Here is a 24,653-nt window from a genome sequence, read left to right on the forward strand (position 1 = left end):
GATACCAAAGGGGATGATGGACGGAGCGTTTGAGCAAATCAAACACTCACCTCCGGTCAACTGATCTGGGTTTAATCCATCATCATTTTTTAGCTCACTCCACCACCCCAGTTCAGACATGGCCGTCTGCAAATCAGTCTTGACCCTGTGCCTCATGGGGACAGTCCATCCTAAACTGCCAAGCCATGTCAGACGTGGGTCCTGGGCTCACTGTGCCACTAGAATCAAGCTATCCTAGCTGAAGAGGGGTAAAACCCCGAAACTGGTCCTAGGATGCTTGTTTCTAGTCTAGGGAGGACCTGGCTTGGCAGTTCCAGCTGGACTGTTCCCATGAGGAACAGGGTCAATACTGATTTGCATATGGCCAGGTCTAAGCTGGGGTGGCATGGTGAGCAAAAGAATGGATGGATTTAACCCAGATCTCTTGACTGGGGTGAATGTTTTGATTTGTTCTGCATTCCGACCATCAATTGTGTGTGTTTTACATGAATATTATAGCATTCCCGGCCTCTAGGACTGAGAATCACCAGCTAAATGACACAGTTTGAATGACTCTTTCTTTGATGCAACACAAAGCACAAAATGAGAAATATTTGCTTTTTAATTTCTGCGCATAAAGAAACAGTGCACCAGAATGGACTACAAAGTCAATCGCATTCTTTATTAACTCTGAAGATTGTTAAGATGCTTTTGCATACCACCTAGCAAGTGGCAAGGATCTCTTACAGGGAAGCACTTAAGCTCAGGTATCGATTTTGACAGGTCATCACACAACTTTTTCATATACATAACTGAATTACTGCAAATACAAACAACATCACTCCAATCTTTGTTGAACTTGATATGAGCTTTTTGCAGCATCATTCCAAGCGACACTCTGTTCCATGTTCTCCAAACATCTGGTGTCATGTTTTCATCACCATCCCAGATGCTTGTGGACAGCACTCTTTTCACATATACCTGTCACTACACCTTGCATTCATTGAATGTTTAAAGCCTGAGGTGCTTGGCAATTCACCTGCTATCAATATGGACTCACTAGAAAAGGGTGTTGATGTAGCAAAGTATTTCACCCATTCTCGGTCTGTGGGTAGATGTAATGGTACGTATTAGGAAAGAATCTTATAAAATCAGCCATTTTACCCATTAGTGAAAGAGTCAAACATAGCCAAAATATGAAATATGACTTTGATAGTTTATGATTTTCTACAGTTTATAAAATAATTAAATAAGGCCTAAAACATGATTCTAAACCCTGCATCTTTAGACCATCGCCCAAAAAACTGAAAAAACACCAAAAGGAAGAAGAAAACATATTTTAGTGGCATCCCTAAACAAAAAAACTCAAGCTGAATAATGTTAGCCCAGTCTTTCTTGCTACTGCCCTGTATAACAAAGTTACTTTGTATTGGCCGCTTCAGGAAGATATAAATATGACTCTTTCACTCACCTTTTCCTTTCTTTGAACGGCATTTAGTTTGTGGTTGAGAAGGTGTTTTTCAGTGTTTATATGTGTACAATGGTGAGGGTTATTTTTCCTTTTGGTGGGGTTTTTCAGTTATTATAAGCTTAAACCTAAAACAAGATAGTCTACCAATAGCCAACACTGGCATTAAACAGTGGTGTTTAAGCCCATGCAGGACCTATGGCATGCATCACTATGCAAGGAGGTGTCTGCTGTGGTATGTTTTTTTTAAATCGGATGGAGCAGAGAACAAATGTTCACATTTGTTTCACTGGAGCTCTCAGTCATTGTCCAAAGTGTACAGAGTAGCATGCCACTGATCCACAAATGCGCTTAGGTGCGCACATAAGTATAAAGTACTATAGAATAGAATTACTAAACAATAAAAACAGTACAACATGTTCAAATCAGCTGACTGAAGATGCACCCCTAATTGCCCAGGTAATTTTATTTTGACAGGGAGTCAAATCATTTGTGGATGAAGGTATGATCCAGTGACGTATTTTATGTACCAGAATATCCAATTTTGAACAGATGTAGCAGCGTACGTATGCCTCTCAGGAAGCTAACTACCTGTTTAGAAAATGGTTTTTCATCAAGGCTGCCAAATGACCTCTCACCTAAGTGAGACTCAGTGTAGTGTGCACCTCTTTTCCTGAAATTATATGAAGGATGAGGAGATGGCCGATGGGTCGTTAGTTTGTACAGAGTAGTTGCCTAGATAGATATATTGGTATACAGACCCTGCCAATGATGCTTGTCATTTGCAACTAGAGGCAACTTGGGCATCCAGTGGGTTTCTTTTATTTGTTACAATGAACGTTTTTCTTACTTTCTCCTACGTGCTGCATTTTGGTTGCTTCAAAATGCTTGGAATAACCTAAAGCAGACTGAGATATATATTTAGTAATCCTAGTGCTAGTGGACTTAACAAGCACTGGCAATGCCAATAGGCCCGACATTAATGGGCTAATACAAGAAAAACGCATTTAAGTATGCATGTGTTTTCATGGACATAACAATATGCACACGGGCCTTTGCATTATCATACTAGAGCCAAGCCTATTGGCTTTGTTAATTCATGCTGTTCAATACAACTGGGACGGGTGAACTTTAAAATATGCTGGCGTAATACGTGTAATTTCAGGAAATTTGTATTACACCTGTACCAAAAAATTCCAGAAATTCTCCACGTTGCATAATTCTGCACCATTTGCAGTACAAATTTACAGTGAATGCACGGCAATAACAAAACACAAGCGGCTGTTCACAGTTTTTTTTTTTTAACGCAAAATGTGCCCTCGTGGGAAAAATTGACACAAGGATGCATTGGCTCAATGCAGTGGTGGTTGCTAAGAGGGAAAATTGGTGATGCAACAATAAATGCACTTACATTTAAAAACTTACCTGTCACCTCGGTGCTAGCAGCTCTTCTCCTGATTACAGGTTCCCAGACTCGCCTGTGCCAATCCAGACATTGCTCATATGGTGGTAATACTACCACCCACATGAGAGCAGTGTCGGAATTGGGCAAGCGAGCTGGTTTTTGGCTCCAAGAGGGATTGGGAGCCTATGTCAACTTACCGCCTTGCACCATCCCGGAAACATCTCAGTGCGCATGACGGTTTGGCCGTCCTAAGATAGCCTGTCAAACCGTCATGCAAACTTGTAGTGCCCTCCGCTGCAAGCGTATTCCATACTTGCCTTAGTGCCGCCCCGAAGACTTGGCTCGCGCTTCTGTCTAGAAAAATAAAATGATAATAAAACTTCTTTATTATCATTTTATTTTACATGATTTTATGCTACTCAGGCAGTTGGTCAATGCTCCTCTGCCATAATGGAGCAGTCACCGCTGACTCCATGCTGGATTTCCAATTTGTGTAATTGCACATAATTTTACATAATTTTGCTAACATTTTGCATAATCACGGGAAAGCAAATTACATGAATTTCACACACCCCTACATATAATCCGTTGGTAGAGGTCTTTCCAGAGTCAGGCACAAGTGCTTGAATAGCTGTACACAAGCTGCATTACCACAAGTTGTTACTAGATATTCATCTTGAGTCAGACACAAGTCCTTGATGTATAAGTCTGAAGCCTGTTCGGCTGTTACGAGAGCTCTATAGGCGTCCACCAATGAGCCCTCAATTTCAGAATATCAGAGAATTGTGTAAAGAGGTGACTCCCTTGAATGCCTCCTTTTACGGAAAGTGGACCGAAACAAATGCAAAACTAGACTATGCTTTTATTTTGAGCATGGCAAATCGCGTAGAGGGCCTAGCTTCAATATTAAGTGTGCATATTTATTTTTGGCACTATAGTGATTTGTGCTCGTTTTCTAGCTTTTCTAAGAGCTAAATATTCTCTTAATGCTGGGTTATGGTGATAGTCATTATAACAGTTGCGATTGCACCTGATGTAGGTTATGGAAAATGCAGGTAAAGACACACTTGTATGTATAGGTATTGCCGTTAATATAGATAAAAACTGTTTCTCTGGTCTAACAGATGAAGAAAGCATTGCCAATATAAGCAGGAAAAAGGGAATACACACAGCCACAATGGAGCTTGGAGTAATCAACACTGTTAAACAATGTTAGATACCGATGATTAAATATTTAGTAGTGCTATGGCTGAAGTTGGTTGGTTTGTCTTTGATGTCAGGATGCTTGGTTATCCCATGTGGAAATAGGAATACACATGAGTTGGCCAAGTTTGGGTCAGGCTCGCACTCGAGTCCTGACCAAAGCATTACAAAATACTTGCTGCAGTTAAATGATAGATTGTTTAAAGAATGCATGTATGAGACAAACGTTTGATGTTATAAAAAGTGTGGTGGTTGAGAGTACATTCAGATGTAAATTAGTCCTCCCGCATTGTAATGCAACCGCTTCGTAGGAGATGATGCTCCAGGTGACAACAGCAATTAGTAGAGATGTATACTCCTCTAGGCTGATCCAAGATGTGACTGACAAGAACTTAAAACAATGGCTAAAAGACTGCCACAACTCAATGTTTGAAGGGAGCTGACACAAAAACACTGTATATATTGGAAACAATGGGTGCTGCATATAGAAGTGTTGCCAAGCCACGCGTAAAATATCATAAGGTTTCTAACTAGCTTACTATATAAGAAGTCATCTCCTCGCCTTCACCCATTGTCTAGAAAGCCCTGTTACAACGTTAAACAAAATGTCAACATGAAGTTTGAGCAACGTAAAGCCTGTTTTAATCGAAAATGGAACCTCGATTACGTTTTTAAGATATAAACAGGAAAAGAAACGACTGCGTTACCTGCTTCAGTTTTTGATCTTTCTGGAATTCGCATTTGTCCAAGTCATAGGGTTCTTCTTTGCGGCAGACTGTTCTTCCAATCTTGGTCTCGAGCATAAACTTCATCCCTTTTACAACCTATGATAGTAAATCAATTATTAAGAACAGTTTTTGCCCCCTAGTTATATCTCACAGGGCTCTACCATAAGGAGGGCTCCCACCTGTCCAAAGACAGCCAGTCACCATCTTCCTGCCCTGAAATACGCACTAAATGCGCGTGAAATATGCATATATGCCAAAGCTTATTTCAGCATTAAGAAATACAGTAATCCATAACGACCTGAGCTCAGAAAGAAACATGGCTTTAACTCCAAGGAGACAAAGTTGGTGGTGGAAGGGGCCTAATGGTGAAAAATAAAGAGAGAGAAAGTGGGGGTATGACGCTGTGTGAATCACTGCATAATGCCCAAATTGTTCTTTATAATGAGTCGACATAGCGTAATTAAATTTGTGTAACCTTAATTCCGCCTAAGTATTTATTAATCAACACATACTGTTAGACAAAAAAATAGTAGTATCCTGCTGTTGCTTCTTTGTATCAGATGAGATAAGGCTGAACTGGGAAATTGCTTTCAGTAAAATAGTATTATTACAATATTTTTTAAAAAATCATCCCCTTGTGTGTGTGGCCCAATGCCCTTCCGTACACAAAGTCTCTCCTCCAACCGTTATAACCAATTATTCGAACACAATACCTGTATTTCAGCCACTGGCTACCTTCACTTTGAATGACTGCATTCAGCCCTTTCCTAAGGAGGACATCCGTACACAAGGTAGTTCTTTCAGTGCCAGTGTTTTTGTTTTTACTTTATTACAACTTTAGTGTTGCCTTTATTTATATACCCCGATGTGAAAGCATGCCACTTTCTACCAGATGAGAGCACAGGGCACATTCCAGCTTTATCAGCTCCTGCCAATGCTATTGTAAATTCCTTTTGAAATGACCTCAGTTGATCGACTGCTGCTTTTTACACAAGATATTCGCAGCTCACACGAACTCTGAATACAAGCACATGAGTGTGCTCTATCTCTGCAACACAGTCGGTCTGTCATTCTTTCTGCCCTTTTTCTATCCCTTTTCCCTTACTTTTCCTCCTTCCTTCTTTCTTTGCTTCATTTACTTGGCCTTCTTTTTTCCTTCCTTTTCTTGTTTTCCTCTTTTTCTTTTTTGCCTTCTTTCTTGACTTCTCTTTTTTCCTTCCTTCCTCTTTCCTTTTTCCTTTCTTGCCTTCCTCTTTCTTGCTCTTTCTTTTCTTTACTTCCCCTCCCCTTCTTACATTCACGTCTCTCTTTCTTGCTTTCCTGTGTCTTTTTCTTTTTTCTTTTTTCCCTTTTTACCTAACTGTTATAAATGGGGGTCTCTAGTAGGCAGAGGTAGGTACCTTTGTCCAAGTAGGGACCCTTCTTCCTAGTCAGGGCCAGGGGGATACACTTCGGAAATAACCTCTGCTCACCCCCTTGGTAGCTTGGCACAAGCAGACAGGTTTATCTCAGAGGGGCTACCGCGATGGTGAAAACGACCCAGTCTAACAATTCCAGCTGGCCACGTCAGTGCGGGGTCAGCTAAAGCGAAGACAGATTCGAAAACAGTACCTTTCTCATTGCAGCCGACACAATGTTATGAGCCGGTCGGGACAACCGCCGTGGTTGCGTTGCAAAATGGAAGCTGTGCAGGGTGCGGTGCCCTCTCAATGCGGTGCAGACAGTGGCTCGGTGATGATCGGCCAGATGGCATCGGCGAGGCCAAGGCTCACGGTGCAAGGTGAGACGGTGCTCGATGTGGTGCTGGCAGACTGCAGTGCAGGCAATGGAGCCGGTCCATATACTGGTCGGGCAGCAACAGTGACGTCCAGGTAGAGTGAAGCGAGGCGGTACCCACAGGATGCAGTGCGAGCAACGGCTCGGTGACTATCATCAAAACGGCGTTGGTGAGACCAAGGACACTGTGCAAAGGGCGGCAGTGCCTTCAGGACAAAGAATCCTGCGACAGACTGTCAGAGTCAGTTGCCCTTTTCTTCTGCAGCAACTGAAACCAGCAGTTCCAGAGATGATGCCCAGAAGGATGGAGAGCTCTTTGCTGTTCCTTAGACCTCTTGATCAGAGGGCAAGCTCCACTTCAAGCCCTTGGAGACACTTTATAAGCAGGATACACACACCGTTTCTCTCCTGGTCAGAAACAGCCACTGTAGGCCAACCCCAGACAGCACACAGCAAAGGGGCAGTACTCCCCCTTCAGTTTCTTCCAGCTCTTCTCCTTGGCAGAGGTTCCATTTTGATTTCCAGAAGTAGTCTAAAAGCCTGGGCCCCTCTTTATATACGGTAAAATCAGGTGTTCTGTGGCAGAGAGGCTCTTTCCCCAGCCAAAACCAGTTATGTCTTCTGTGGTGTAGCTTCCTGGCAGGAGGTGGATACAGCATTGTCCTTGGTAGGCCAGGCCCATTCAGGTATGAAAGAAATCTCCTCCCCTCACTCTGAATGCAGCACAGGTCTATTCAGCAGGGCTGGACTGGCCATAGCGGGCACAGGGCAATCCCCTGGTGCGCCGCACGGGTGGGGGCCGGTTTTGGGCCCCTGGGTGCCGTTTTTGTAACAGGGCAGTTTTTGCAGGATAGCTGCAAAACCGGCCCTGTACCAAAATCGTCCGGAAACCGGCCGCGGCAAAGTGCTCAGCGGCCCCTCCAGCCCCCCCCCCCGAGTGGGGAGGGGGGCCGACCGAGCACTTTGCCGGGGCCGGTTGTGGTTCCCACTCTGGCCCTGCTATTCAGCCCAGCCCCGACTCACCCTGGAAAGGTAGGACACACCTCAACCCCCAAGTGGCTGCCTGAACAGAATGCACATCCCCAGCCCCTGTCACTCCAAAGCCAGACAGTCAATACATAACCTAGAAGAGGCACACTGGATGGTTAGGCAAGAAAATACCTACCTTCTAAAAGTGGTATTTTCAAACCCAGATTGTAAAATCAACCTCACTAAATGATGCATCTTAACATTCTGAGTTCAGGCATATCAAGCTTTATTTTCCTATCTTGTTTCAATGGGCAGTAATACTCATAAGATGTTATGAGCAAACTCACCATTCTATCCTATGGGACCGATAGCCTTGCAATAGTAAAACATGAAATTGGCAGTATTTCCCTGTCAGGGCATGCCATATACATCAGGTCATGTCCTCCCTTTCACATACACTGCACCGTGACCACATTGGTACCTTTGGCCTACTTAGGGGTGACATACATGTAAGAAAAGGGAAGGTTAGGGCCTGGCAAGTAGGTGCACTTGCCAAGTCGACATAGCAGTATAAACCTGCGCACAGACACTGCAGTGGCAGTTCTGGGTTACATTTTACAGGTTGCTGCTGTGGGTGGCACAGTCAGTGCTGCAAGCCCTATAGCAGCATTTGATTCAGAGACCCTAGGCACACTCAGTGCACTGTACTAGGAACTGACTAGTAAATCAAATATACAATTCATGGATTCACCAATCCATAACAATAATTTACAAAGTGAGCACTTGCACTTTGGCACTGAACAACAGTGGCTAAGTGCCCAAAGCATCTAGACCAGCAAAAAGAATCCAACACACAGCAGAACACATGAGGCAAAGGCAACAAATACAGGGGAAACCCACGCCAATGATGCCAGGCCTAACACTTACCTTGCTCTTTCTCTCTTTTTTTCTTTCTTGCCTTCCTTTCTTTTTTCCTTTCTTTATTGCTTTCCTCTTTCCGTCTTTGCTTCCGATTTACCTTTTTACCTCCCCCTTCCTTTTCTTTTTTACTTGCCTTTCCCTTTCTTTTATTCTTGCCTTACTCTTTCTTTCTGGATTTCCTCTTTCTTTCCTGCTCCTTTCTTTCTTCTATCATTACTGCTTTTTCGTTCTTGCCTGCCTTCCTCTTTCTTTTTCCTTCTTGCCTTCCTTTTTCGTTCTTTCTTGCCTTCCTCTTTCTTTCATTCGTTATTTCTTCCCCTCTTTCTTTCTTCCCTTTCTGTTTCTTTTTCTTGCCTTCCTATTTCTTTCTTCCTTGCTTTCCTCTTTTGGTCTTTCTTGCCTGCCTCTTTCTTGCCTTCCTCTTTCTTTTTGTTTCTTGATTGCCTTTTTCTTTTTTGCCTTCCTCGGTTTCTTGATTGCATTTTTCTTTTTTGCCTTCCACTTTATTTCTTGCCTCCCTCTTTCTTGCCTTCCTCTCTCTTTTTTTCTCGCCTTCCTCCTTTTGTCTCAAAGGTAAGAGACTGGCAGCTAATGCCAGACCGATAGGCTTTTTAAGTCTGTTTTAGCTCTACTAAATTTATGTGTATAATAAATCTATAGGGGTTTTCGCTAGACTTCGTCCATTTGTCAGCAGTTCTGTCATTCACATTTTTCTTCCACCCGCTCAAGCATGCAACAAGGGACAATATGTCATCCAATTTCAGGCATTTACTGACTTAACAATGAGTTACAGCTTGCTTCCTTTCCACAAAGAGCACATAAACACACAACGTGTTTCCCTTCAGTGCCAGAGAGTATTTTGGCAATGTATTCTTTCTGAGACCAAGACAAAATCTTTGCCTCTAGCCAATGTTTTTGTTTAGATTGATGATGGCCCAGCAGTTTCTCAAACAATAAAGGTTTGCAAAAACCATTATAAAACAAAACAAGAATTCTTAAAAGGTTGGCAGCCAGTGCCAGGCCTATTTACTTGGCCAATGCTCGATTTCATATGTGTGCTTTACAGTAAGCTAAGAAAATACCAGCAACATGGTGAATTTATCTGGGAGATTTAAAAGTTTGCATGAGGATTCTTATTTTTCAATGTTTTGTACTACATATATCAAAAATGTAAGTAACTATTTGCTGTAATATAGCTGCTACTGTTCCCCCGTCCATTAAGGAATTTACGAAGCTTAGAATTCTGCCACAAAACGAGTAAAAGGGTGGAAAGTGGAGATTAGCATGTACTTACAAAGCAACCACTTCCAGGACTCTTGCTATGTAATTTTTAGGTGCAGCTCACAAGCAGCTTTAGCGGTTTCTCCAACCTCATATTAGTCTTATATAGGGTCTTGGGCTCATATAGGGTCTTGGGCTCAATGTCCGCGGACTCGATAATTCTCGCCTCAGCGCCAACTCTAATCATGGGTCCCACGCTGCAACTCTGGGTAATAGCTTGCTTAATCTCCACAATAGCCCCTACAACACTGGGATGCCTGGCTTCACCTTGGGGGTGCCCAGGAGGGGCATCTCACAGGGAGAGCCAGGAAGAGTTCCACAGCATTATACAGCGCCGGGATGCCCCTTTGGGGCAGCTGTGCGCTTTACAAAATACACTACATTTACATATTAGTAAAAATCAAAAATAAACAGACATACATATGTTCACATATACATATGTAAGAGGTTTTGGATGCACCCTCTTTGTCCATTGGACTGCTTAACTGGCATTCACAATTTGCTTCCACTCACCGCAAAATACTGACTGGGACATCCCACTTCAGCTACTGGCTGTCCCCCAATGTGAGTAGTGTTTTTTCTCCCAATTACATTTGCCCATCTGCCTTAAAAGAAATGTACCATAGAGCTAAATGTGGTAGTCCAACACTTCATGTTGCCAATGCTTTTTTTTCAGTCCATGCTTTAACCTTTTGAATGCTGTATGTTTAGGTTACAGTAATTGTAAGCTGATGGAATCCTCCCTTTAGCCCAGTGGTTCCCAAACTGTGCGCCTTGGCTTCCTGGGGAGCCGTCAAACCTACCCAGGGGAGCCACACACCAAACTTTAATGCATTTAATGTTGAAGGGTCTGTTGGCTTCTGTTAAACTAATTCGACTTAAACACATGATATTGATGATTTGTAAGTGACATGCCTAAAGCTGTAAACGTAGTGCTTAATTGATGGCATATCAAGGGAGATGACCTCCATAATTCACTGCATCTCCACGTTCCAACACTCCCAAAGTAAGCAAAAGTTGCCAGATTTATTTTGTTAGATTCGTTAATAGATTCGTTTTTTTCCAAATGCATTATACACCAATGCAAGTTATCAGGAAAGTACAGCTGTCCTGTCTATTAAACTCACTAAATATTATTAATTATAGACATTAGTACTTGAATCATAGGTACTTCCAGTACACATTTCTATCAGTACACACACATTTCCAGACAGGCCTACTCTCTCCTTGTGCACAGGGGAGTAAAACACCATATACGCCATAATGCCAACATTTGGAAGCAAGAAAGAGGGACGTTTAAAAAATAAATCCGAGGACATTTTTTACTTACATTGATTTGGAGGCAATTTTAGAGAGGAGACAGGAAAAATAGAGCTCTATGTGGTTTAAAAAATCGTGAGCCACCCTGCTGAGAAAGGTGTGTTGGCACGTATGACTTGGGTAGAAATGGAAGAGCATGCAAATATTCTTCAAGAGCAGAAACACTTTGGCAATGGGGCCTACATGCATGGGGGAGCTATCTAGCAATGTATATGGGATAAGAAAATTGGAGAGGGTACTCTAAAGAAGGCATTGGCAATTTTACTAGAGGCGCTGACTTAGTAATACGAACCACCCTGCATATATGATTATAATACCTTCATCAGCTACATCCCAATTATTTTCAGGGAGAAAAATGCAAGTACTCCCAAGGCCGGGCTTACATCCACCCCACCCTCCAAAAAAGTAACAGTGGGGAGCCACAGACAATGGAGGATGGGTCGAAAAAGTTTGGGAACCACTGCTTTATCCTAATAATGTTCATGTGTTCCTTTCATGTGCATTAAAACTAAAAAGGTTTTATACAGGTCTAAAGTATACTTGCCTGCTAGGAAACACTTGTTCTGTTAAAATTAAATATGATTATTTTGATTTTTTTATTTTAATTTGTTATTGCAAGCACATGGCCACCATGTTTTGATGTCAGCTTTCTTTCTTTTTTTTCCTATTAATTTTTGTGGCACATGCCTGCAATAAAAAATAAAAAAAATAAAAACATTTTTTATTTTTAAAAAAATCACACCAGTTTGCCTATGTGAGATCTATTGGGTTTGGCTAACGTTCGCTATTGCATAGGCCTAAAAGCTAAAACAGGAGTATAAATCCAAGGTATGGATTTATTTAACATTTGTGTGTTTAGCAGAGAGTTGAAGAAAGCCATTCATAGACTTTAACAAAACGAATGCCCTTCTAGATGATTTCTAAAAACAATAGATACATGTATGCTGTATATATTCCTAGTATTAGTTATTTTTTTTTGTATGGAGGCTGTTCTAGGATTCGAAAATTGCTCAATTGCTTCAAATAATTGTGGATTTGATTGTCCGAACTAGTAAGGTATTTTTTGGTCAGCTTAAAGAAACAATAAACATTAACTGTCAGCATATTGCAAATGATTATGGACCAGAGGTGGAATTAATGGACCATTTGGAGGATAAAGAATCAATTGTACCAATATTGACCGATTCCAAGGTAAATTACACTTCTGTAAGTAAAGCGTGGTTACTTCTCTTAGTAGCCGAGATTTCTCCATGTTGGATTCTTTTTTTTCCCAGGGCTCTTCTAATGCGCATATTGCTATTTCTTTTTGATGCTTCATTTGCAAAAGCAAAACAAAATGGATCTTTCTTCCATTAGCACTGCACAAGTTGTTTCTGCCGACTTAGCTGGTTAGGACGGGTTGAGGCTAAACGGCATGAAGTCTGGTTATGAGTTCCAGATGTTTGCTACCACTGTCTTGTACTTGAAAAGATGGCAACGAGTTGGCTGGCAACCTTTTTTTTTAAGATACAGAATGTGTGAAAGGTGTGCCACAGTCGCTGAAGCCACACAGTATAGGTGTGATTTGAAAATTCAGGTTTGTTGGCAGTCGACCATTTGTTTAGGGTGCTTGTACATTTCTTATCAGCTCTTTGACAGATAGGTTACCATACCGCACCAACAATCCTTTTTTCCTTGGGTAAGAAAAGCAAGATGCACATCAAATTCATATTTGTACTGTTCATCAAACTGTCGACGGGCAAGCCAGAACTCAGAAGAACAGAAATAGCCAAGAGGAAGAGTGACCTGGGAAATAAATCTGCACACACGGGCCCATATGCCATTAATGGAAGCTTCGTATGCTTCAGGGAGCTACAAATCTTTGCGATGGATGCATTCGAGAATTGCTGCTTCCTCACTGGGGCTGTCAAAACCTGATGAAGGATTCTTAAGGAGATACTTGTTCTAGTGCTCAGTTCATGGAGCCACCTGGGGAGATTTTAGGCATCAGAGGAGTAATATTCTTCAGCAAAGTTCTCTCCAACAGGATTGTGATCGCAGAGTTCTTCTAGTCTTGTGCTCAGTAAAGCGTCACCTGCACCAGTGTTTTTTGTTAATATGTAGGTTTTGAGGTCAGTGTTTTACATATTACCGTAATTATTTTGATATTACCTCCTTATCCCGCTGCTTTGTGGTTTAATATTGCTTTCCAAATCTGGCCTATATAGACACTTACCCTATTCACAGGCTTCAACACAGAATAAGGAGATCACAGGAAATCTCTGCCATTCGATTCTTGAGAAACCTTCTATTCATCCCTGAGGTAGAGTGTTGCAGGAAAGCTTGTGTGATTTTTTTCCCCCCTCAGAGAACAAATAAGGGTTTGCTTATAAAAAGCTCATCATCCGTCATCACCTGAAGTCGTTCGACTGCCACTAGAGTTGGCCCTATTTCTTCTATTCCATTCTCCAGCTAACCCATACTTACTAATTTACCTATATTCTGATACCAAAGAATTCTCAACCTTAGAAAAGGAGCATATGATACATCTCAAAGTATACAGTGTGGTCTTATCTAAGGCTATTCAAGTCTGAATTTAATGAATGCCTCCAATAAAGCTGCTGCGGGTCATTTGGCTAGTCCAGCTCTCTGGTAACCCAGCAAGCCCTTCCTAGCAAAGCAATCACCGGTATCCCGGAAAAAGCTACATTAAGATCCTACTGTGTCAAAAGCACGGAGTCTAAATAACAAGATGTTAAAGAGGAGCCATTCATTGGCCATGATATGTACTCTCAGAGCGTACAGTGATCTTTGATGTTGGCAAAAGATCTGCTCTCCAGACTGTGATAGTCTCAAAAACGAAGCTAAGGCTGGAGGCATAGCTCTATTGGATGTAGTATTGCACTGGGGTAGGCATGGACATCCACATTACAGCTTATTCCAGGACTTCCTCTAACCCAGAGTTGTGCAATTCTAGCAGTGACGTCAATTTGGCCTGCCCCATTCATCATTCCATCAAAGATGTGCCTAATGAGGGAATGGAAAGAGCCAAACTGAATCAATTCACTCCAAGCTTGAGTGGAGGGGGGGGGGGGGGGGGGGGGAGGTCTTCCAGACTGACAATGCCCTGAAGGATCCAGAGGATGAAAAGGTGGATTCTGTACTATAAAACATTTATTTCCCAAGGCCTCCACAGCACAATCTCTCCTCAATAAGAGACTGTTGATGGCTGCAGATGAGGTTGTGCTGTGCTCCAGGAGGTAATTTACACTACACAGATTTCCTTTTGAATGCTGCATTTGTCAAGGTGAAGGTATAGGTTTGGTCGTGAAAGCCCGTGTGGCAGCTATGCATAAACGTCTGCAAGAGTGACACAACAATCAGTCTCAGGAACACAACACTTTGAGAATGTTAATCTTGGGAGCACATCTCTCCAATGAGGAATTGGAGTATAAAGTCCATAAATTTTTAAAGGAAATTAAAGACCCCTTCATTTTGGAGGCAGCTATATTCCTCACCCATGCACATCTTTCTGCAACACGTAGCCGACTCTCATGAAACCAGCTCCAATGTACTGAGGAGAAATTTTAGCAGGTGGAACCCATAGCAATCAGAGGCCAACAGAGGTAAAAGAGATTAGGATTAGAGTAGCTCACAGCACAGAGGAAGCGATGCAGATACCATTAGGTTATATGGTGGGAGTCACATTAGGAACAGAGGATAGGGTTATTGGGTGAGGGTTGTGATTTTAGTTAGTGTTGGGGATCTCAGTTAGGGTTGAGGAGTTAGGCAGTAGAGTTTAGGTAACTTGAAAGCATAGGGGGAAATGTAATATCTGTTAGTGTTAGAGTGTAGAACGTTTTAGGAGGAAAATAGGGTCTTTCAGTTGTGTGAACATTTTCCCACATAATGGTCTCAAAATAATTGCCTTTCGAAATGTAAGTACGTATTTTCTAACCAATTTTCTATCTTAAACGTTCTCCATTTAAAATGTCAAACCTTTTTTTAAATTACACCCTAGATTGCTTCAAAATTCTGTTTTTGGATCAGATAATTCATCACATTAGTGTACCACACTTTTTGCTCTCATTTCTTTATTTCATTCATGCTTAGTAGAGAATGCACACAAAAGGAGGGAGGAGGCATCTGGGTTGTGCAGGTGATGCATAGGAGAGGCCAGTAATCAGCCTAAGAGAAACATGCCTCAAAACGAACCACCACAATTTCTGCAAGCCTTACATCAAGGCTAGAAAGCACCCTGGAGGGCACTAGAAGCAGGATGTGGCAAGCCGTGGGCAGAATGAGGTCCAACTTCATCTGAAACAGACCTTGGTTTGTGGCAACGAAGGTGAGAAATTCTAAAACGTATAGAGCACGTGGTGTCAAAATGAATGGTGCTTTGGGGGCAACTTAGAGAGAGAGCTGGAAACAAGTGTGTGAAAGATGAGAAAAAAATCGAGGCCTGTGTGCGAATGGGGATAAAGAGATAGCTTAAGGGCAGCTTAGAGAGTGTGTGTGAAAGATGAGAAAAACGTGAGATCTCCGTGTGAGAAAGAGGATAAAGAGACAGCTTAGTCTTACTTGACAGAGAGAAAGGGGGAAAAGAAGAGAGCGAGAGGAATGCTTTGAGAGTGGACTAATGAAGAGACAGGAATGTTAAACAAAAGGTAGCTGAAAGAGATGGGGAGGAGGACGTTCTCAGAGCGAGCTAAAAAGAAGTAAAAGCTAAGAGAAAGAAAAAGGGAGGAAAATTGCAGAGCTGAGAAAGTAATAGACATCTGAGAAAGAGTTGAGAGAGTGTGCAAAGAGACAAAAGAGAGGAGTGACAAAGAAATAGAAGTTACACAGTGAGCTGTGATAAAGGGACAGAAATGCAGGCAGGAACCTGATGGGTGTTCAAGAAGTGGACTGGCAAAAACCAGTGATAAGGAGACGGGCAGGTGAGAAAGGGACAGCTGAAAGAGGGAGTAAATTGACGCAGTGGATAGAGTTTGATAGATTGGGGTAGAGTGGGTTGAATTGAAGTGGAGTAGACCAGATTGAAGTGGGGTAGATCTGGGTAGAGTGGGATATATTGGGGTAGTGGGATATATTAGGGTAGTTTGGAGTGGGGGAGTAGGGTAGATTGAATTGGGGTAGATTGGGGAAGTGGAGTAGATTGGGATAGAGTGGAATGGACTAGATTGGAGTTGGGTAGTTCAGGGAAGAGTAGAGAGCAGTAGATCAGGGTAGATTGGAGTGGAGAGAAGTAGATTGGAGTGGGGAACATTAGAGTCAAGGGGGGTAGAGTGGACTGTGGTAGTTTGGAGCGGGCTAGATATGGTAAAATAGATTGAAGTGAAGTTGGGTAGATTGGAGTGAGAGACAGGAGTGGTGTCGTTTGGAAGGGGTAAATTGGGGTAGCTTTGAGTAGAGTAGGGTCAATTGGAATTAGTTGGATAGAGTGGTGTTGGGTAGATTGGGATGGGGAGGGGTAGATTGAGTTAGGGTGGGTAGATTGGAGTGGAGTAGATTGGAGTGGGGTAGGTTGGGGTGGAGTGGGGTAGGGTAGGATAGATTGGAATGGGGTGAAGTGAGTTAGATTGGACTGAAGTGTGGTAGATTTGCATGGGATGTGGTAAATTGGAGTGAAGTGGAGTGGGGTAGATTGGATAGAGTGGAATGGAGTTTTGTAGACTGAGAAAGTGTAGTGGGGGCTACTTCCACAGGAAGATCACCAACATAAACAACAATTTCAACCTCGAACCCACCACCCTCAACCCTCAACAACCGCAACCAACAAGCGAAAATCAGCCAAACCATTACCACCTGGTCTCCGCTCACCGCCCTGACCACCTCAGCCATCAGGTCTTCCATCCACTCCAGGGCGCACCCTGACACCTGCCCCCACCAACTCTACAACGTCACAATGAACCCGATCCGCACACAACTCACCAGCCTCCTCAATACCTCCATCTCCACAGCCACTTTCCCGGAAAGATGGAAACACGCAGACTTGAGACCCGTCCTAAAGAAAGCGTCTGCTGACCCCAGCGATCTCAAAAATATTTTCCGATCTCAGCCAGACTCATCCTGGACCTCCCAAAAAAACCATACCTGCATGGCCCCCCCCATTTGAGAGACCTCCACTGACTCCCCATTCAGAAGAGATGCCAGCTCAAGGTCCTCACACAGCCTATAAAGCCCTCCACGACCTAGGACATGCCTACATCAACCATCGACTGAACTTCCAAAAACCCTCTAGACATGTGCTCCTCTTCACTTTCCCTTGTATGCATCTATCGGTTTTCGCTTCTTCTCCTACATCTCTTCCAAGACCTCGAACAAACTTCCCCTCCAGCTCCGTACAGCCCCCTCACTGGCAAACTTCAGAAAGAGACTCAAGACCTGGCTGTTTGACAGAGACACAGCACCCAGATACCCGTGGGGGTGACAGTGTTGTGGTTTGGGTGGATTTGGGTGTTGTGGAGGTGGATAGATTTTTTTTAGTGGAGTCGAGATTGGGGTAAAGTGAGAGACTGGGGAAGAGTGTAGTAGGTTAGATTAGAGTGTAGTGGGGTAGATTAGGGTGGATTGGAGTGGGGTACACTGGGTGGATTGGAGTAGGGTAGATTGGAATGGAGTGGAATAGATTGAAAAAGGAAGACTGGAGTGGGGTAGTTAGGAGTAGGATAGATTGGAGTGTCAGATTAGGGGTGGTAGATTGCTTTGGTGGGGTAGAGTGGAGTAGATCGGAGTAGATGGGGGTAGATTTGGTGGAGTGGGATGGGGTAGATTGAATTGGGGTAGGGCAGATTAAATTGGGGTGGAGTGGGTTCGATTAGCGTGGGGTTTGATTTGAGTGCAGGGTGTTAAATTGTAGTGGGGTCGATTACGGTAGGGTGGAGTGGGGTAGATTGGGTGGATTGGAATGTGTTAAATTGTAGTGAAGTGGGATTGGAGTGGGGCAGATTGTGGTGGAGTGGGATAGATTGGAGTAGACAGTAGATGAATAGATTGCAATTGAGTTTGGAGTGGAGTGGGGTATATTGGACAGGGGTAGATTAGAGTGAGGTAGACTGCAGTAGAGTTAGGTGGAGTGGATTGGATTGGGGTACTTTGGAGTGGGGTGGACTGAGCTACATTGGAGTGGAGTGTGGTACACGGAGGTATATTGAAGCAGGGTGGAGTAGATTTGAGTGGAGTACAGTAGATTGTTTGGAGTGGGATAGATTGGCGTGGGGTTGATTTGGTTAGACAGAGTGGAGTGGGGTGTAGTGGAGTGCGGTAGATTGGATCGTAGTGGAGTGGATTGGGATAGATTGGAGGGGAATGGGGTAGATTGGAGTGGGGTGGGTAAATTGGGGTGGAGTGAGGTGTGGTAGATTCAAGTAGAGTGCGATAGGGTGGGGTAGATTAGGGTACATTGGAGTTGAATGAAGTGGAGTGGGATAGATAGAAGTGGACTGGGATAGACAGAAGGGGAGTTGGGTAGGGTGGAGTGGAGAGGCGTTAAGTGTGGCTTTGTGTTGTGGAGTGAGTGGCATGGAGTCGCATGTAGAGTGGTTGAGTAGAGGGGAGTGGAGTGCCATCTCATGGAGTGTAGTGTCATTGAGTGCAGTGGAATGGCATAGAGTGGAAAGGCATAGAGTGGAGTGGCGTAGTGTGAAATATGCATGGTGTGGTAGAGCACTACCGTTCCAGACAATACATTTTCAATTGAAATAACAATTACATTTGCACCAAAGTAAATATTTACTGCACACGAACGATAATGTGTGCAAATGTTATCACCTAGTGTAGTGATGTCTTTTGATAATTCAAATATTTGTTTTCACGACACTTCAGAATTTAAAAGACAATTTTCTTCATTTGTACTAAATCCGATATATTCTGAAACCCCATCCCAGTTCATTTTGTTTTTGTGTGCTGGAAAAACCCATCCTACACCTTTTCCTCTTACATGGATACTCAACAGGATTGTCACATACATTTTCTCACTTTGAATTCAGAGATAGAAAAGTAAACACCAAGGTCCCATGGAAGAGAGAACTTGACATTTGACTTCTGTCTTTGAATGCACAGCAAACGTGACAAGATAAGAACACGATTTAAAGGCCTTTTTAAAGAAAGGGAGTTCATGAAGGACTAGAGTAAACAAGGTTTGGGCAATGGGAGTGATGGCCTCACGCTGGACTGCCTAGAGCAAATAAAGCCAGCAAATAGAAAGCCAGAAAATGTGAGAAACCTCAAAGCCAATGGTAAGAAATGGGTGGAATGCATTCCTAGGTCATCTTTCTGAATGTCCCCAAGATGTCCTTAATGTATAGTAGGTTGTGACCTAAAAACGATCAGTGACCCTATCCTCTAGCTATAGGTTTCTTTGAAGAAGCAGGCCTTTGTAGCTTTTCCAGGTCTGTGATGATCCTCCGACGACAGAGTAGCCAAAGGCAATGTGTACCATATTGAGGACTCATAAGTGGTAAGGATAGCTCAACCCAAAGGACTTTTGCATAATCTAAGTGCGAGTTTTCTCGCCCGAGCCGATGATCTCCACTATCTTCTAGGACAGTATCTTCTAAAAAGTGTTGATGGTACATATGGCATTTTTGTCAAACAGCTGTCTGTTCCAGCCACAGAGGCAAATTCACCCCGAAAGGTTGTATGAATGTAAACATGCATAGGAGCTCATGCCTGCTCCCCAAGACTCAGGGATATGGTTTCAATTTCAGGACAGTGGCGATATACTCAGTGTCTCCCATTTTCTGCGATATAGGATTTCTGTATTATTCATATTGTTCATGTAGTTTCAAAATTTGTAAATATGCAGATTGGGATAACAAATGGTACAAAGTGGGTTAATAGCAGAGAACAGGATCTCAATCAATAGGAAACAGACAAGCAGTCTTATACTAACAGGTTGGACTGACATATATCCTATGCATTCAGGTTGTGGCACACAAGTGGCACAGAGATATTGTCCATATACATTAACTTTAAGTCCCTCATCTAGTGTTTACAATCAGTTGGAAAATTATCTTAAATACCCAGCAAGTAAAGTGTGATCATTGTAATATGAAATACAATTATTTCTTTCCATATAAGGTTAGTCCATGCATGTTTATCACCAACAAAAGGCGAGTGCCAAATAACACCTTTAAATGTAGAAAACGTGTGGAAAGGCTCATTCTCTGTTCCATATTTAAATTCAAAGTTGCTGTAATTTAATTATTACCAGGGCATAATGTACAGGGATTCCTCTGCACAATTCAAACGGCTGCTTACCTTTGTGTTCCTTTGCAACAGGCTCCTGCCATATGCCCAGGTCTCCTTTGGCTCTTCCGCTCTCTTGCTGCGGACTCCTGCCACAAGCCCAGGTCCCCCCCCAGCCGCCTACTCCACCTCTCGTCGCGGCCGCCGGGAGGGGGGGGGGGGACGGGACTACAGCCCCCAAGAGCCTTTGCGGCTGACGCCGCCTCCATTCAGCCTGCGCCCGGAGGCGCTTAAAATGAACTGAGCCCCTCGGCAGAGCGGGATTCCTCTGCACAATTCAAACGGCTGCTTACCTTTGTGTTCCTTTGCAATGGGCTCCTGCCATACGCCCAGGTCTCCTTTGGCTCTTCCGCTCTCTTGCTGCAGACTCCTGCCACAAGCCCAGGCCCCCCCCCCAGCCGCCACAGACGCTACTCCACCTCACGTCCTGGCTGCCGGGAGGGGGGGGGGGACTACAGCCCCCAAGAGCCTTTGCGGCTGACGCCGCCTCCATGCAGCCTGCGCCCGGAGGCGCTTAAAAAGAACTGAGCCCTTCCGCGTCGCGGGACTCGTGCGGGAACGCACCGGGAGAAGCCCGGAACAAGGGCGGGGACGTCTGTGGCCGTCCGAGGCTGGGCTGAGTCACCCCCCTTTTCGTCTTGAACTAAATGCAGTGAGACTTTTTATGTTCTAAATCTTAACATTTTTGGTTTAGTGGAATTTTATATCGTGCCTCGGGGCACTCTTAAATGTCAAATTGTCTTTATTCTTTTTATATTGTTATTTTATTCCCTGGTGTGGAGTTATGGCGGTCCGTCCAAAGAATGTCAAGAGGCTCTCATTTTGTACCACTGGGGGGTCTGTGTCAGGACCCCCTGACAATTTCATCACTGGAGCAGCAGTTGTATTGGAACGGGAAATAGAACTGACGGAAAAAATATCATCATTAGAGCTTCTTCCCTCGAAGAGATCCTCTTTGGGTACCATTATGGGAGCTGTCTCACCTGCGCAGCCCCCGGTCAATGGTATTCTGCACGGGGGATCTATTACAGAGCAGGCGGGGCCAGTTGGGTCAGCAGGGTCCCTGTCCAGTAGCACCCCTAACTCTTCCACCGATAGTATTTCCATATTAGGGACAAGACCACGACTCTCTAATACTCTTGACATTTCTTCCCAGTCCCGGGTTTCTGTCTCATCTTCGCCTAAATCGGGAAATGCTAGTAAATCTGTACCAGCCACAGGCAAAAGAAAGCAAGGGGGAAGATTGCAAAAGGAAGGGCGTGTAAAAGTGTCTTAAATGTATACACCTATACCTGCACGGGTCAACTCGGTGAACCTTGAAAACCAGACACATACTATCGGGAAATTACCAAAGGTGCAAAAATCTCCTTCGTCAGTTGAAAGCCAACTTCCCACGGGTTTTCTAGAAACACTAGAGCAGTTATTAAAATCTCTGTTCCTTCCATTACTTGAAAGGGTTAAGCAAATTAATGTGAATATGGGGAAACTTGAAAGAGCTGTGATAGTCAATTCAGTTACTTTGGATAAGGTTGCGGGGCTTAGCCAGGGTTTGGGGCCCCCGCCCTCTTCGAGAGCGGCTATTGTTTCCTCTGATCCCCAGATAGTGTCCCAGCGGAATGCATCTAACAAACAAAAGGTGAACAAATTACCCAATGCTATTGAGATTGCTAGAGGGAAAATAAACGGTACGAATGTGGGATCTGTGACTACCAACTGTGTCACTAGTTCAAAGTTGGCAGCCCCTGGACACAGTGTAGACCCACATAGTAGAGGGATAAGCAGTATGCGGAGAACAGGCTCGCCCCTGAAGCTCCCGTGTATAAACCTACCCCCTGAGTCAATACCCTACACAGTCATTCCCACTGGTGTTCCTGGGATCCAATCGGAAAGACTTGAGACCCACAGTGAACTTAAAAACAAGGTTATTCACTGGCTCAATTGTAACAGATCACCCCCAGCATTCATGAATGCCGAGATTTTGCATGTTAGAAGGGTGGGGTGGTTGGGGCATAGAACTAAGAATATCCAGGGGGATTGCATAATTGTGAATTTTAGGGACCCCAGACTGGTTAGGTTCATATGTAATGACTCTGGGTACAGGGGTTCAAGTGGAATACAAACGCATGACCTGAGCTTTTTTTATCCCAGCTCTTTTATTGGCCAAAGCTCCTCCCAGCAGTATGTTTGGGAGATGTCTAAAAGACGCCCATTCATAACTAGTAGGTAGGAGTTTCAACTCCCCTTGATGAAGCGTTTTGAGTCTCTACTCGGTCTGGAGGGGGTGGACTGACTGGGATTAGGCTGTAGGGAAATCAGCCGTGTTGGGCGCCATGTAAATAGAGCTGCTGTCTGGGTTCATTCAAAAGCCAGCACTAGCCCTATGAGGGTACCACCGGTTGCAGTATGTATGGACCCATCTACACCCTTTAGTGGAAGTATAGATAATAATGGCGCTGCTTCTGGGTTAGTCAATTTGGAAGGGTTCCCCTGTGATAAAACAAGTCTGTGTGAACCACAAGTCATGTATGGGTGACTTACATGATGGGGAAGAAAAGTTGGCTAGTGATGAGCTGGGGATCGTGGCTCTCGTTCCCACAGAAACCAGCTGCCCTAGAATGACCAATATCCGTGTCCCGGACCTAAAAAGGGTTTTGTCTTCTATCCTGCCCAGTACAGTTATTGATCTAAACCTGACCAAGCTGCTCTCTTGGAACATTGCTGGCCTGAAGAGTAAAATTCCCTCAGTAGAATGGTCAGCCTTGATAGAACAGTACAATATCTTTATTTTTCAGGAGACGTGGGCAGTGGATCCTATATACCGTCCTGGGTACTTAAATTTCTGTAAACCCGCAGTTAGAGGAAAAAAAGGTAGACCCTCAGGGGGCCTAACCCTTTGGGTTAGGCAGTCTACTAATTACAGTCCAACCGAACTGGTGGTCGATCGCCCTGACCTTCTTGTTATAAATATGCATCTGCCCGATCATAAAATACATTACCATTGTAAATGTGTATAACCGGGGTCTGCCAGGTGGTCGTGGCTCTGAAACCTTTGCTGATCTGGATACATTCCTGAATTTAGATGGGCACGCCAGCAATGTTTTAATTGCTGGCGACATTAACTGTACGTTTGAGCCCCTTTGTTGTGATGGAGACACCCTCACGACAGAGGAGGATGTAGAGTGGAATATTCTCCTGCTGGACCTCCAGCCAGTCAAGAAATGGACTGAATCAGCTTTACAATGGATGGGTTTCTGCCTAGAGCGTGGTTTTAGAGCGGTGAATGGTCGGTCCTCCTCTGATTAAAATGGGCAAGTCCACCTTTGTAAATGGCCCCTATAGTAGTAGAATTGATTACATCCTCATTAAAATTGAGTATTGGGGCATATTGGAGGACATGGAGATTTTGGATCGCCCGGAAAGCGACCACAACCCCCTTGCACTGAGTCTTCGCATAAAAGGCGGTACTATGTATAATCCTATGACGGAGATAGCTACCGCCGACACATTGCTTACAAACGACATACGTAGGGTGCGTTGGGCGAAGGTTGCTATTGATCCCGGGGCAACTGAAGAGATCAGGCTAATGGTATCAAGGGCTTTGGGGGTACTGCGATCTCTCCCACCCTTGGAGGACAATAATAATGGGTCAAACATTAAAATTCACGATAACCTTTTTAATGACCTTAAAGGTCTCTTTTCCAAACCATGTAAGTCTCATAAAACAGCTGCTCGTTCTACGAGCACCTCATGGTATAATAAATCTTGCCGGGTTTCTTATGGTATCCTGGCCTTGGCAGTTAAGTCAAAAAACATACCCGATATTAGGAGAGCGAGGCAGAACTACCGCAAAGTGCGGCTCCGCGCTAAACTTGACTGGGACACCCGACATTGGTCTGATCTATTAGTAGCCAGTAAGCAGAAAAATCTAACCAAATTCTGGCTTATAGTTAAATGGGGCAATTCCCAACAATCTCAGGTCCCCATTAACCATGTTCCCTGTGAGATCTGGGTGGCGCATTACGAGTCTCTGTTCTCTGGGATGGTCTCAAACAAAGTTGACCCCCCACATGGCATTGGTCCTGTGTTGAACACTAAAGCAATTACCTTTGATTGCAAGGAGGTCGAGGCAGCCCTGGAAAAGATCCCATGTGGTAAGGCCCCGGGAATGGACTGCATTCCAGCAGATGTTTTTAAATCCGACCAAACCAACTGAATTCCGTATATTGTGTTTTTGGGAAATACAATAGCTAGGGTGGCTAGTATCCCAGACTTGTGGCGTGGTGCCGAGATTCTGCCCATCCACAAGAAGGGGGATCGTTCCATCCCGGGGAACTTTCGACCGATCAGCTTGATCGACTCCATACAAAAAGTA

The 24,653-nt window shown here is 43.9% G+C and overlaps 1 protein-coding gene across 1 annotated transcript in view; it reads right to left on the reverse strand.

Moving 5' to 3' along the window:
• Nucleotides 1–24,653, reverse strand: part of CST7 (cystatin F) — a 170,242-nt gene that overhangs the window by 43,143 nt on the left and 102,446 nt on the right. The window contains exon 3 of the mRNA XM_086925346.1: nucleotides 4,763–4,879. Coding sequence (XP_086781472.1) covers nucleotides 4,763–4,879 — 117 coding nt within the window. The remainder of the gene's footprint in view (nucleotides 1–4,762; nucleotides 4,880–24,653) is intronic.

The sequence above is a fragment of the Lissotriton vulgaris genome, chromosome 6 (assembly GCF_964263255.1).
Source record: "Lissotriton vulgaris chromosome 6, aLisVul1.2, whole genome shotgun sequence".
Lineage (NCBI taxonomy): Eukaryota > Metazoa > Chordata > Amphibia > Caudata > Salamandridae > Lissotriton > Lissotriton vulgaris.